Source organism: Schistocerca nitens, chromosome 5 (genome assembly GCF_023898315.1).
Source record: "Schistocerca nitens isolate TAMUIC-IGC-003100 chromosome 5, iqSchNite1.1, whole genome shotgun sequence".
Classification (NCBI taxonomy): Eukaryota; Metazoa; Arthropoda; class Insecta; order Orthoptera; family Acrididae; genus Schistocerca; species Schistocerca nitens.
Genome location: NC_064618.1, coordinates 228,972,758 through 228,988,097, shown reverse-complemented (window position 1 = coordinate 228,988,097; position 15,340 = coordinate 228,972,758). Strand labels below are relative to the sequence as shown.

General features: G+C 38.7%; 1 protein-coding gene across 1 annotated transcript in view; it reads left to right on the top strand.

Moving 5' to 3' along the window:
- LOC126259589 (transmembrane protein 245) overlaps positions 1-15,340 on the top strand; it is a 269,387-nt gene that overhangs the window by 237,775 nt on the left and 16,272 nt on the right. Inside the window, exons 13-14 of the mRNA XM_049956501.1 lie at positions 9,662-9,877; positions 10,092-10,148. Of these exons, the coding sequence (XP_049812458.1) occupies positions 9,662-9,877; positions 10,092-10,104 (229 nt within the window). The 3' untranslated portion in view covers positions 10,105-10,148. The remainder of the gene's footprint in view (positions 1-9,661; positions 9,878-10,091; positions 10,149-15,340) is intronic.

Here is a 15,340-nt window from a genome sequence, read left to right as displayed (position 1 = left end):
TGAAGGGTTTGAGGCAGTTGGATCCCAGTCCAAGGTAAATCTGAAAAAGTAAGTTGTTCAATTGTCCATGGATGGCCCCAATGTTAATGAGGCATTCCTAAGAGGACTAAAAAGCAAGCTCAGAGTCAAGGGTGATCCATCATATGCAATTTTGGGACACATGGCTTATACACAGTGCATGACGACTTTGACAAGTTGAACGATCATCGGTTGGAAACTTGTTCAATTTCTGAGAGCTTTATATAATCTTCTAGCTCAGTGCCCACTGCTTTTACCTTCTAAATTTAAGCTTTTCATGCTAATTAAGGCCATGTAAGCATGGTCTTTTTTGAATGTACTTCTAACCAAAAAGTGATTCTGGTAGTTGGAGGCCAAATCACGACTTTTGAATTCTTGTGGAGATATTTCTGGAGCAACTTTCATCCCCTAACAAATACTTCTTTATATCTAACCGAGAAGTGAAATACCAATTTTCATAAATCTGACTTAAATTTTTTTGTGTAACATAATGTTTTCTTAAAAATTTTCACCCCTTATTGCCCTCTCTTAGGGGTTGAATTTTCAGAAACACTGAAACATGCAGTTTTGTGTTTCTAACCAAGAAGTCAACTCTATTTCACCCCCTTAGGGGCCAAGTTTCATCTCTAACCCAGAAGCGAAACACCAATTTACAAAGATGTGCTTTCAGAATAAAATATTTTCATAAAACATTTCACTCCTCATTTCACCCTTTAGGGGTTGGATTTCCAAAAACAGTGACATGTGTATGTTTTATTTCTAGCAGAGAAGCCATTTACAAATTTTCATATATTAAGCTTCAAAAATGCTTGCACAATGAAATATTTCCATATAAACTTTCATCCCTATAGGGGTTGAATCTCCAAAACTGCTGAAATACATATTTCTTTCTTTCTGACTGAGAACCCAGATACCAAAATTCAAAGGTCTAGCTTGAAAATTGCTTTAATAGCAACATTTTTTTATTTTTTATTTTTTTTTTTTATTTTAATGAAAATGCCTTCTTAAACAATGCCTACAGTATAAGATCCACATGTTGTCTAAATTTTAAATTTCTGCCCTTAGTGGTTTGGGTTGAGCGATTATGAGTCTGTCAGTCAATAAGGACATTGTCTTTTATATACAGAGATTTAAAAATGTTCCGTCATGCCAAGATGATGTCAGCAATATTACAAGCAGTTCTGTTTCCTCACGGAAGTTTTGCTCCATTTGGTGGGTGGAAAATAAAATGGTGTCCATCTGTGATCAGCAAATATTAACTCCTGTTTGAAAGTGTGTAAAGGACGTAGAAAGGGTAAAGAAAGAACAGTAGGAGGTAAAACAAAAAGCTAACATCACTACTGCAATTCCTAAGAGTCATAGTTACTGAATAGTGTCTCATGATACTTGAGGGAATTGAGTCTTTGAGGGACAATATGCTGATAGCTCATCTCATCATTTGAGAGTATGGCTGCCCAGGTTGATTCGTTTCTGACTAAATGATTCCTTAGCTTCTTTCCTCTATGCATCCCTCCAGTCTATAATCAGAGAGCTAATGAGAAAGTTCGTTAAACAAGAAGTTTGTAGAAACAGCTTTAGAATATATCTTAAGGGCAACATAAATCAGTCGCTACCTCAGTAAGTGGACATCAGGTTCAGAACCAAAAACGCACTGTGTCAGTGTGATACATCAGAATAGAAATCTTGGCGTTTGAAAAAGATATCTTGGCATTCTTGAATGAGTGCCTTACATTTATGAACTGTATGATTTTCAAAATTCTGGATCAATTGCACCTGGCATATTTCTGTATGAAGGGCATATTTAAGACTCAGAAGTGGGAATTAACACTGACCATGAGAAGAGATTGTTAGGCATAGCATTGACACATTTCACTACCTTGAACTGATTTGGTTGTACTGAGGCTCATGCCATTGCCCTCCAGTTCCAAAATCTAACAGACATCAGACCAGTAAAGAAAATCCTCAAAGAATTTGATGAGTATTGTGTTCCCTTCAATAAATTCTGGTTGATGGTTATCGGGGTGAAGAGTGCACCTGAAAATGTGAAGACATTTATCTTTGCATGAAGTCTCCTTCATGGCAACACCAGCCTTGAAAGAGGTTTCTTTGACAACTTCATTATGGTGAAAAATTTGACTGAAGCCTCCCTCATAATCATTTGTACTGTTCACAATGTGCTCAAAGTTGTTGGGGATGCTGGATTTCTAACTATCACAATGCAGTTAATACACAACTTCGGAAATGCACATGCTAGGTACAATCAAACACTAGCAGAGAAAAGGCAACTGGGAAATCCGTAAAAGAAAATGAAAGAAAGGAGAAAGTAAATAGGGAAGAGCTAAGAGTGCTTCAAAGTATGAAAACAAAACTCATTTTGAAGAAGTAGTTCTATTACTAAAAAAATTTCTGTTTGTGACCTCACTTAATGTTCATGTATGTGTCCTTATCAGACTAGTCTATTGCTATTCCCTGCATATCATTTTGTTCAAATTGTATTTGAATAAGTGTATTTTGTTATTGAAATAGACAATCCTCTTTATTTTTATGTCTGTGTACTCCAAACGGCTGAGTATTCTGAATGTCTTGTGGCTACATTACTTTGACAATTGACTTTTGTAACACATCAAAAGAACATGGCCACTCAGCCACAGCCATTAATGACAACCTGCAGATACTATACATTGTCAGCAAAGGAAAGATATTAAATCTCCTTTGAAGAGCTCAAAATTTACATTCATAGCCCCAAGTCATCACACCTAATTCTGAAAGAACAAGTTTATATAATTTGCCATCAACCATTCTGTATGCTATAACTGGCATAACAATTTCATTTTGCTAATTTTTAATATCTGTTTTATGTCTTATGTGTAACATATCTATACCTCTTAGACCCAAGTCTTTGGACCATAACCTCTGTTTGCTAATGTAAACACTTTGGATGTTGCAAGTGCATGTGCTTCTGAAGTTACTAACATCTAAAGTGCCACGTTGTATCAAAGACATAATATGGAAATACCAATAATTACCATGGTGAATAATGTACAGTTGAAGCATGTGCACGAATAATGCTGTATGGCACACTTTGCAGTTGTTGGGAAATTGATAAAAACTGTTAATTCCAGAGAATTAATACGATACAATAATGTAATAGCAGATATGTATTGTTTGTGCATACAGACTGTGGAAAATACTAATTTCTGGTTTTTAAAATCGCGCTAAGCACAGATTTTTCAAAAATAAATAAGTTTTAAAATGGAATAAGACTGTATGGCAATGGATATACAGCATTATTCCAGATCAGCCAGTGCTCTGCTGTAATTATAAGGTGTCTAGAATCCAAAAATAGTAAGTAAGATATTTAAAACAAGATTCTAAATAATATTTATTGTAAACTGAATTGCTTGATCTTAAACTAATGTTGTACTTTTTTTTATCAAGTTTAGTCTCAAATCTAGTACACTATAGCCAATTGTCACACTGCAGGTTTTCATAAAACTGCCTGTATTTTGGTTCCATCAATTTCGTCATGTCCAATAGATCCCTTTTCTTCTCCTTGTGAACTTTCAGTGTCCCGTTATAGAGCAACCGGAATTCAGAAGGCAATGGACAGTTTTTTACTTGATGTTCACAACCATGCTTTACAATACGGTGTCTTTCCCATGGGCGAAGCATATTGTGGCTACGGCGCACGCTTAAACCTTGAGGATCATCACTACACAGCTTCAACCAAAGTACATCGGTAATTTTCAAAGCAGGTGGCTTCTTCAAAAGCAACTCGATGGATCCTATGTCCTTGAAGTCTTCCATCATCATCTCGTGAATGGTCAGTTTTGAAGGATCGACAAAGGCCTCAGCAATGACGTGCTTCCATTCTGAAGGAACCATAACTTTTGACACTCCCTTTCTTTTCTCGATGACTGAAAAATTCCTGTCACAAGATAGGAAACTGTGACCCAAACATAAAAACTTCTGATGTATTTCTGTAAAGTACTTGCAGCTGATCAGATAGAAATAAAGTGCTAAAACTCTCCAGTTGTTGTTCTGCCCGACACAGCGGTCAGACCAAACAATCAGTTTTCGTCCCATAGCATCTTCAAGCGTATCATAATTGTGCATCACAAATTAAAGCAGACAGGAAACTATTTTGGCTGAACCTCTCCTTGCGGTGAATTCATCCCACAAATTCGTAGGTCAACAAATATAATATGTATATTGTTATTCCTCTTAGCCATTTCCATATCGTTTTTTAGGGCTTTGTTTGCTTGGTCTGCCCTTGAATGATGCAACTGACTCTCAATTTCGATCTTGTGCAGTTCTATTTCATCTGAAGCTGCAATCATTTTGTTAAACAACAAATCGCACAGTCTGCAAGTATCTGATCTAGGTGTTCTGAAACGCAGGTTAAAATTGTTTGAAACACCCTTTGATAATATGACCGGCTTATTGACTTATCAGGAAACTTTTTGGTAAACAACCGATACATTCTACAGAGGTTGAGATCGGGGTGCAGACATTCTTTTGAGGATTTATTCTTGCTGTGATGGCTCATCTGCTTTGGTAAAATTGATATATGTTGCCGAATAAGAGCCCTGTCATCATTTGATATGGCATGTGGCCTATTGCAATGTTTTCCTCTACCGTCTTTAGGAGTGGTTATTCCACCTTTTACTTTACGTTGCAGAGTCTGCATTCGTTGCTGGGTGATGGAGAATATGTCAAGCAATGTTTTTTGACACACTTCTTTTTAGTAAACTTTGTATTTGAAAGTAGCTTGTTTCCGTGAAGTATCGTCTGTCTTACCTCTCTTGCGCCTGGCTGGCACACCTATTTCCATGGATTTTATTAAGTATATGGACTGCTCATCATATGTTAAGGCATGATATTCTTCGTACAGCTTTAACTTCATTTCCAGGTTTATGTCCTTGCATCCTTTTGAGCACACTTCTGCATTGCATACACGATCCTGAATCACGAAAACAGTCACTATTACTACCTAATATTCAATTAGATTATCAAATTTCACATTCTCTTTTAATAATATAGCATTACTCAGACTGAGTATTCTATTTTTTCACCAATGATAACTACAGAACTGTAGTTAATTTCATTCACGTTACATACTTTTACTGTAATGTTTTCAGAAGATACACATGACATGTCATTAGAGCCATGTACTCTACAGGGCACGTCACCACTTTACAGGACACATATGCTTCTCTAAAGACATACACCTTTTACAAAACCCATACAGCCTTATTCCACTCACCTGTGTTGGAGGCTGTTTCGCAGGAACTACCTGTCCTTTTCGTGATTTATGTTACAGTCCAGCATCACAAAGCCTTTCCCTCTTAATATCCTGCCAACTACCAATGTTAATTTTCCTTTTCCATGCATTATTTGCACGTTTCAAACCACTTGTGGTAAGCATCACCTTGCTGCACTCCGCCATTACTGTAACATACAGCATTGTTCGCGCAGAGCCGCGAAAACTGTGCACATCTCGTCGCTATTTAGTGCTGCCATCGGACGGTGAACATGTCAATTATAACAGCAGGCGATGCAGACTGCCGTATACAGCATTATTCCATGCGATTCTACGAAATGTCAAAATGTGCCATACAGCGTTATTCGTGTGCATGCTTCAGTTAACATGTACTAAATTGAAAGTTTTTTTCTAAAAAATGTAATGTAGAAATAACATGGACATTCCAGTTATACATAAGAACTATAATATCATTAGCACATGTTGCATAGCCACTTCTACATGTGTCAGTTGTGTCTATTTCGTCATCATCACAGTATTTGACAATGTTATGAAAAGGATAGATTGCAACTCGCCATATAGTGGAGATGTTGAGTCGCAGACAGCAGACAGGTACAACAAAAAGATTACTAAACATGTAAGCTTTCAGCTGGACTGCTACTTCTGAAATAAACACAACACACACACACACACACACACACACACACACACACACACACACACACGACCACTGTCTCTGACTGCCTGGGCCAGGACACGAGCAACTATGCAGGTTGGGAGAAGCAATCTGGATTTGGTGTGTGTGTGTATGGAGGGGGGGGGGGGGGGGGGGGGGTTGTATGGTAAGGCTGTGACGGGGGGGGGGGGGGGAGCATGGGGTACAGGTGGGGGGACAGTGAAGCACTGCTTGTGGGAGCATAAAGGGACAAAGTGGAAAGAGGATAGGGCTACCCTGTACACTCCCACAAACAACACTTTACCATCCCCCAGCCATACCGCATCCCTCTTCCCTCCCTGCCCCAGTCTCCTCCTTACCCCCCCCCCCCCCCCATCCAGATTGCTTTTCCCATCATGCACAGTTGCTCACAGTCTGGTCCAGGCAGTCAGGAAAAGTGGTCATGTGTTTGTGAGCTGAATTTGCAATAATGTGTGTGTATGATGTCTATTTCAGAAGAAGGCCTTCTGGCCGAAAGCTTACATGTTTAGCAGTCTTTTTGTTGTGCCTGTCTGCGACTCAACATCACCACTATATGGTGAGTAGCAGTCTGTCCTTTTCATAATATTGGCATTATTCCATCCTGGATTTTTCATCACATTATTTGTCATCACATTATTGATCTCCAACATTGAGTATGGAAATATGGAAATGAATGTAAACCACCTAAAGTTGGACATAAGCCTAAAAACTGATCCTGTGTTAAATAAAATCACCTTCTGTTATGACCGGTAGCAGATACTATTCTACATCCTATAAATACTAAGGTTTATGGTCTGTTGGCATAGTAAATAATTTAAGCTTTATGTCAGTGCATATTTTCTTAATTTCAAATTCACTCATTGAAACTTATAATGAACTATTATCTCTATATACATGATATAGCAGTAAAATGCATGCTTGGAAACTGAGAAGTTGCAGGGTCAAATCTTCATCAGACCACAAATTTTTCCGTCTTCGCGTTAGCCCAGCCTTCATTCCTCACTGATGAGAGGAGTCACAAAAAACAACACATGGTTTGGATTCCATCGTGAACTCTAGGTTCCCTTTCCCCATTGGGAAACTAGGGTAAGTTGGGGACACGCAAGCCACTGAAGTGTCATCCAATAGAAAGACTTGAACCAGGCCATTGAGCCACACGAAGTTATTATTATCAGCTATATACATAAGTAAGTTTGTATGGAATCCTCAGAGCATGAGTCCTACTCACAGTTGTCTGGTTTTTATTTATGTGGTATGTCTAAAAAATTCAGTGAATGCTATCAGACAACCAACAGAACAAAAGATACTAAGACATTTTCTTTATAGCCCTTCAAAATAGACGCTACAACACACTTTTGACAATGTTCATACACGGGCTGTCACATGATCTTCGATGGCATTAACATCTGCATAACATTGTAATATTGGTAATTTTCACCTCACAAACGTTAGTATACGCTCGATAGTAAACACCTGATGGCCTGAAGTTATCAAACAATTGCGATGTAAAAGAAGTGAACCGTCGCATAGCAACAACAGAATCTATTATTCTTTATCTTTGCCACTCCTACACGGTAGCTGTAAATCTCTATGTACACATGTTGATTAATGATGTAAAAGGAACTCTGTTGTTTCAAGACAAATGAGGCCTTCAGCGCTTTATCTTTTACTGTTTCTATTCCATGAAAGGCAGACGCGGACTTCCTGCGTTCCGCAATCTGTGTTTTATAATTTGTAGAAAATATTCTATAAATGTGCTAATTGTCATCTCAATCAGGGGACATATGTTTATGTAATTAATAACGAGCAGGCACCATCAAGAGGACATTAATCTCAAGTATTGCCTGTTATGTGCTAAGTTTTTGTTAATACGCACCAGCTATTGTAACTGTAATATAAAAAGGTGCGTAGCATTTAAAAATGTGTGTTATGTATGAAGTGTGCTTATTTAGACAAATTATCCTTAAGTATCTCCATCTCCTCATTACTTGAATGTTAATCATTTTGTATCAGTTTATCTCCAGAACTTACGAACACGCTGATGGACCGAACGCAGCATTGAGGCAGGTGGAACATTATCATTTTCCTATCATTTCTGAATCAATCCTTCTTAATTGTGTAGCGAAGTTTTTCTTTTCAAGTCAGTAAATCTTTTGGTCCCTTAGTGTCGATCCAGGTATGACTGCATTGCAGTCATGAAAACCTGCGGAAATGGTAATGTTGCTTCCTACCAATCTCAAATAAATTAATCTGCTGCTCTATGTCCGAAAAATGTCAGGTATTTAAAAAATATTTATCAGGTGAAATAATCATTACAGTGACTTGTTACGATAAGACAATACAATCAATCTCTGATTCTGTTGCCAAGTTACACACAAAATTTCATTATATCTTCAACGCTATATTTTTTTATAACAGTACACCTTTCACCTTTCATGGCCACCTTCGAGCGGGAGCCAGATTAGGGAGTATGGAAGTTGTTCAAGAACAGTTACCATCTTTGGCACCACAAATTGGTGCACACAGATAGTGCAGTGCAGTGTGCAGGGGCATTGTCATGGAGCAGCATCCTTTTTCCAATCCTGTGCAACTCTGGCATATGCTTTAGTAATCAGTTCAAAATGGACTGTTGAAGTGCAGCATTAATGGTTTGACCCGCAGGAACAAATACCTTGTGGATGATGCCATTGTTGTCGAAGAAGGCGATCAACAGTGTTTCTGTATTGGATATTTGCAGACAGCTCGCATCCCCCCCCCCCCCCCCCCCCCCCCAAATCCCGGGAAGACGGTGAACACCATGACATCAATTGCCATTTCGATTCCGTATAGAACTGGTAGGAGCAAGTCTCAATTCCTGTGATGATGGTGTTCAGAAGTAATGGATCCTGGTCACACGTGGAAAGGAAATGAAATCACCAGCAGTTTCCTTCTGTTTTGCTTTCTACTCATCTGTGAGCTTGTGCGGCACAAATCAGGAGCAGATCTTCCGCTTACCCAAATCATTGTGGACGATGGTGTGCACCGTGACCTTGTTGATGCCCAAATCCTCCGCAATCAATCTGAGAGTCGGTCGCCAATCTTGTGCCAACATTTGTCACACTTTCACGATCTTTTCTGGGGTTCTGCTTGTCGATGGCTGACCTGAACATGGATCATCCTCAGTTGTTTCCTTCTCTTCACGGAAGCATTTAAACCATTAATAAACACATTTTCTGCTCACTACTTCCCTCCTGTACACCTGCACCAACATTTCACGTGTCTCCATTCAGTCTTCCACAGTTTCAGTCTTCCACAGTTTGTAGCAGAACTTGATGTTTACACATTGCTCCATTGTGCTGTGACACTTCGTCTCACACTATGTCCTGTTGTTGGTCACAGTCTTTTTTTACAGCCAGTCACATGTAGTACATGCTGTGTATTGATTCTCCTCTAGTCTCTGAAGACCCAAGCACATGCACGAAATTTCTATTCAGATATGACACCATTCACCGAACTTTTTAGACGCACCACATATATTGCTCTTACTGTACATGGATAATGTAATTGTTTAATCATATTTTTTTGCAGCGCTATCTTTAGTTAAAATGAAACTTAATTACTAGTGATCTTTTGTGCTATTTATAGGCACTTGTTTTTAATCTGTGTAAATATTTAAAAATTAATGTATATAAATGCAATTGCAGGACGGGGCACCCATATTTAACAGGTCTCTCAGTGGCAGGTGGAATTTTTTTGATGGGAGTGGAGGGTGCTATTGTGGGACCCATCCTGTTATGTGGCGTGTTCCTTGCAATTAATATGTCAAGTACACTAATGAATGAAGCGTCAAGTTCTGATACCCGCATTTCTGAACATCTGTGCCACATTACTGACATTAGTTCAATCAGTCATATAAGAAGGTAATTTATGTTCTCTTGAATGGAATGCACCCAAATAGCCAGTATAACAAGTAAAACCAACTAAAATTTATTTATATGATATGTATTTGTTAATTCTGTTTTTATCATTATTATTACTTTTGTTTTTGTTGATGGTGTTTATTACTACTATTACTACTACTATGAAGCTAAGAAACATCTATTTGGCATTATAAATGCTCCCTTTTTATTTCAGCAAAACTCAGTGATGCAGTGTACTTGCCACATGTTGAAGTAGAATACAGCAACCAAGGTGAGTAGTTCAGTTGACTCATTGTAAATTTTCAATTTTTTTTATTACTTTAACATTGTGTTCATTTCATGCGTGGGGGTTTCTATCATGAGTCAGCTTCAGAATCTTGGGTTTGTGACCACATTATTGTGTAAAGTATTCCACTCTTTTTGCCATTGTTGTATGTGATCTTCTATTAATTAGTTTTGTTGTGTATGTCTGATAAAGGACTTAGTCCGGAAGTTGAATAATACCTAATTGTATTTTTCATTGTGCCTGTTACCTGTCAACAACTTCTGTATAGTGAGTTGTTGATCCTTTCCTTGATGTTGCTACTCCATGACAGATTTTCCATTGTTTGATTTCACTCTACAATCAGATATATTAATATTTCTTCTGCACCTTATTATAAATTGGAAAATGCATTATAAAACTCATTACTTGTGACTGAATGAATGTTGGAATTGACTCTTTATCGAGAGTTACTTTTATTTGAATATTATTGGGAAATATTTTGAATGAGGAGGAAATTGCTGCCATGGCATCATGCTACTCTTATGATGCCCTGCAGTGACTGAGAATTAATCAGGCAAGCAGCCTGCCAACATGAACTGACTGTGATTGTTGTTACGGGCTTACAGCATCCCAACTATCAATAGTATCATATCTACAGACCAATAGAGATATAAAGGCTGCCCACGGGACCGTAGCTGCAAACATCAACATGATACGTGGACTCATTTTATCTGCTGTAAGGCATAGGTATCACAGAAATAGCCCAACACCATGAAAGCTGTCTCGTAATTCAAATGATTCAAATCAAAATTACTGTCCATAAGGGATCTAATTTACATAACTGTACTCCGTCTTTGATTTATGTTGACTCATGAAAGAAAATGATGATAACAGTAGACAGGTTCATATCACATTTGTGATTTATGTTTTTATTCAGTGCAAAACTTTTAATGCATAGTGAAGCTAAACAAGAATAAATTTAGTATATTTTGACTATTCTTCCCCAAAAATATATGGTAATTTTGTCGCAAACTCAATACATTCATAATTTATATTGTCCCTTTGACTGCTGTAGATTTGTTAACACACGCTGCTTCTTCTGTCCCCAGGTGCTCTAGACATATTTTAGCAACCTGCCTCTCTTTCCACCAGGTGCTCTAGACATATTTGTCCGTGCCAATTTGTGAATACCTTTGTGCTCTAGATGTATTAGAATGTTGCAGACATTATTAGAATGCTTTAGATGTATTAGAACATCCTGCTGCATGGACACCTGTATTATTGCTCCAAGCACTTAGCAGCTGCTCAACATTGAGCCTGTTCAGTTGGAGTCACTGGACTTCTGTTGCTGTTATCAACCTCTTTTAGTTACTGGCTCTTAACCTAAGATTTTATTTGCAACTAAAATAGCACGCTTCTGTACTTTTAGAGGTGAAATGATCTTGAAGATTCTCACTAGACACAGTGAATTTAAGGGAAGTGTGTGGATCTTGACCACTTTCAATGCCACAGAAATTTTTGAGATGAGAAAGACTTATGAAGAAATAAAGGAACCACAGTGTGTTACAGATTACAACTTTAGACTGGGAACAGTTGAGCTCACTGCCATGCTACTGAGTTCATTTCAGTCAGCTTGGAAGACCATGGAGTGACACAAAATGTTATTTTTTCAAGTAGTGGGCCTGTGCATTTTATATTCTCATAATCACAGCAGAGTAGCAACTTGTGCTACAGAATGGAGCAAAACTGTCAGAAAAATTCATTCAGATCATGTGAATCCTCTACGATTTACTGCGAGGCATTTTAGAAATGTAATTGAGAGTGAACATTCAAAGAAAGGTATCCCAGTGCTCAAGTGCACAGTATGCTTGAAACAAAGAGTGCATCAACAAACTAGGCACGAGTGCAGAACATGTAAGAAATCACCTAGTGTTGTGCCATGTTTACTGAACACAAAGATTTAGTATCTATGGACAACTGTAGAAGGAGGATGAAATTACATAGCTACTTCTCTAAAATTAATTGAGAACAAAAATACCCTACCTGTCAGAAAGTGAAATACCTAGAAGAAATGGTTGGATGTCAATGTAAATTCATACATGTACACACTAGTGGTGGATATGTAAATGATTAAGTTACGATACCAGAGAAGGAAGGCTGCTACTCACCATATAGTGGAGATGCTGAGTCGCGATAGTCACAATAAAAAGATTCACACAATTCAAGCTTTCATCCATTAAGGCCTTTGTCAGTAGTAGATCCACATACACACATGCGTGCACGCACGCGCGCGCGCGCACGCACGCACGCACGCACGCACACACACACACACACACACACACACATATATATATATAAATGCAACTTGCACACACTTCTGCAGTCTCAGTGGTCTCAGCTCTCTGAGACTGCAGATGTGTGTGCAAGTTTTGTGTGTGTGTGTGTGTGTGTGTGTGTGTGTGTGTGTGTGTGTGTACTGCTGACAAAGGCCTTAATGGCCGAAAGCTTTAATTGTGTGAATCTTTTTATTGTGCCTACCACAACTCAGCATCTCCGCTATATGGTGAGTAGCAACTTTCCTTCTCTGGTATTGTTACATTCCATCCTGGATTTTCCATTGTTTGATTAAGAGTTACTGTTCTCTGTGACAGGTATAAAAGCCGTCAGAGTGCATCAGTGTTGTACACGTATAGTGTTGTTAACCGGGCATCGTAAGGTATATATGGTGCATGAACAGCATTAGAAGTAGAGGGATCACTAGGAAGGACGCAGGGACGTCCCTTACTCGTGTGAGACAGAGTTATCAACACCTGACAGAGTTTGAAAGGGGTGTCATTGTGGCTTTCCATCAGTCCATCTTATCAATATCTAGATTTGTAGAACTTTCACTTGTGAGAGTGGCATGAAGTTGGACAGCATAAAATGTCCTTGCATTGTGTTTAGCAATGCATTGTGTTTTTGCCACCCTGGACAACCATCATTGATGAGTATAGTAGCAACCTGGGGAGAAGCCCAATTCTCCCAGTGTGTTGGAGAGACACTGCAATGTTACTCCTGGCGTCATTACGTGGGGTCCTTTGGATATGTCTTCAGGTCACAGCAGGCGGTGATTTAGGAAATTCTGACAGCACTAAGATGCATCATGGACATCCTACATCCTAATGTATGTGATCGTATTGCTATGCCATTTTTTCAACCTGACAGTGCTCGTCCACACATGGAACATGCCTCTGTAAGCTGTCCATGTGATGTTGATGTACTCCTACGACCAAAAAGATCCCCAGATCTATCCCAAACAGAACATATCTGAGACCAGCTCAGGTGTAAACTGTGTCTCAGTGCCACTGTCAAGGATATCAAGGACTAGCTACAAATGTTATGGGCCACCTTGGATACAGTGGCTTTGCAGTACCATTCCCACCTGATCAGTGCATGTGTAGAGGCCAGAGGGGCTACGTTGTCATACTGATAAGTAGAATCACACTACTAAGTTCTTTGTAAATTTGACATTATGTTGTAATAACTGAAAAATTGTCACACACCCTCTCATCCCTTGAAGTTTCATTCCTTTTCCTTGTACCCTTCTGGATGCTCTTTTGTCACACATTGGAAAATAATTACGTTTGTAATAATATATTTTTAGCCATAACAGTGCCAGTGCAAAGCCTGGATCAATGGAAAGGATGGGAAATATGTACAGAATGTGTTAAAGTTATTTGAACTCTTGAAAGTCCCTGAAATTGAAACTCCTTTCCATAAGAATTGCATACAGACTACATATTGTAGGTGTTATATTTATTTTTTAGATGACGTACAAAAAAATTACAAACATGGTGTACATTGTGTCAATGAAGCTAAGTTGCACCTAAATGTCAATTGCCAATGCACAAGTGTTATTTGGAAACAAAACAAAAAATGCTCAGAAACCTTGACTCTTCGTTTTAGAAGGTTGCATTAGGAATTTTTTTTAGACTTTTGTGGTTGGAGGAAATGGTAAACATCCAAAGAATTTGGCAGTACACAGACATCTTTCCTTGAAAGCTTTTTGCAGAAGTGTTATTGTGCTAGTGATGACATTAAGGAACAGTTTGGTGTTTTGGATTGTACATTCCTTATTGATTCAAAAAACTAAAAATGATGCATAGTAAATCAAAGAAAGCTCAGGTGTGGTCAAATGTTTCAGGTGACAGGAAGTGATTTTAAATTAAAGCATTACTTTGATTAATTACTGCAGTGCATGGATGGTGGCATCTGTGCTTTAAAACTGTTTACACAGGGTACTTACTACAGGTGGACAATCTGGCCAAATGTGACAAAGCACTCACTTTACTATAGTCTCAAAAAGAGCATCATGAAATTATCAGTCAGCTCTTGTGAAACGGATTCAGTAAAATGGAGCAAAAGTGTTCTTGTTGTGATTCATCGTAAATTACAGTGTATTAGAGTGATATGGTATATGGTCAGTGTAGTCCTTTCATCTGTAAACGATGTAGTATGACTGAATAAAATCATCTCTGTTTTCAAGCTATGTCAGTTCAAATAAAATTCTCAAGCTCTTGGTGGCAATCTTCACAGTCTTTTTCAGGAGTGCGTGCAACCTCTGTCATCAATTAGAGGGGGTCAAAACTATGCATGAACAGAAGGTGAGTTGGGCAGCTCAAAGCAGCTCCGGCCCACCTTGGGAACAAGTGATGTCAGGTGGCATGAGAGGCCAACGCCATGTTTGAAACTGCCACTGACTGGTGACCTCTGCTGTTAAGTCCCATAGTGCTCAGAGCCATTTGAGCCAAACTGCCACCCCTGGCTCCCTACAAGCGTCCATCTTTGCTTCCTTTCGATATCCAACACCCCCCCCCCCCCAAAAAAAAAAAAACACCCTCTCTCCATACTAAGTGTATACAGATGGTCTCTGTTGAAATTGTTGCTGTTTATTGTAATCTCAGCTGCCTCCTCTATAACAAAAGGGTGACAAGGAACCATTTTTTGATTTTTAGCCGAGCAGAAGGCTAGCGTGGTCATTGAGTGTACAGAAAACTGACACACTGATTGGTCCTTGAACATCTATAATTTTCACCACCTTGTACACAAGAAATCTGTACTAATCACATTAGTTCACAGAGCAAAAGTTATTTCTGATGAAGACCGCCTACAGTGTGAATTGCAATGCTTGAGATATGTTCAGAGATTATGGTTAGAGC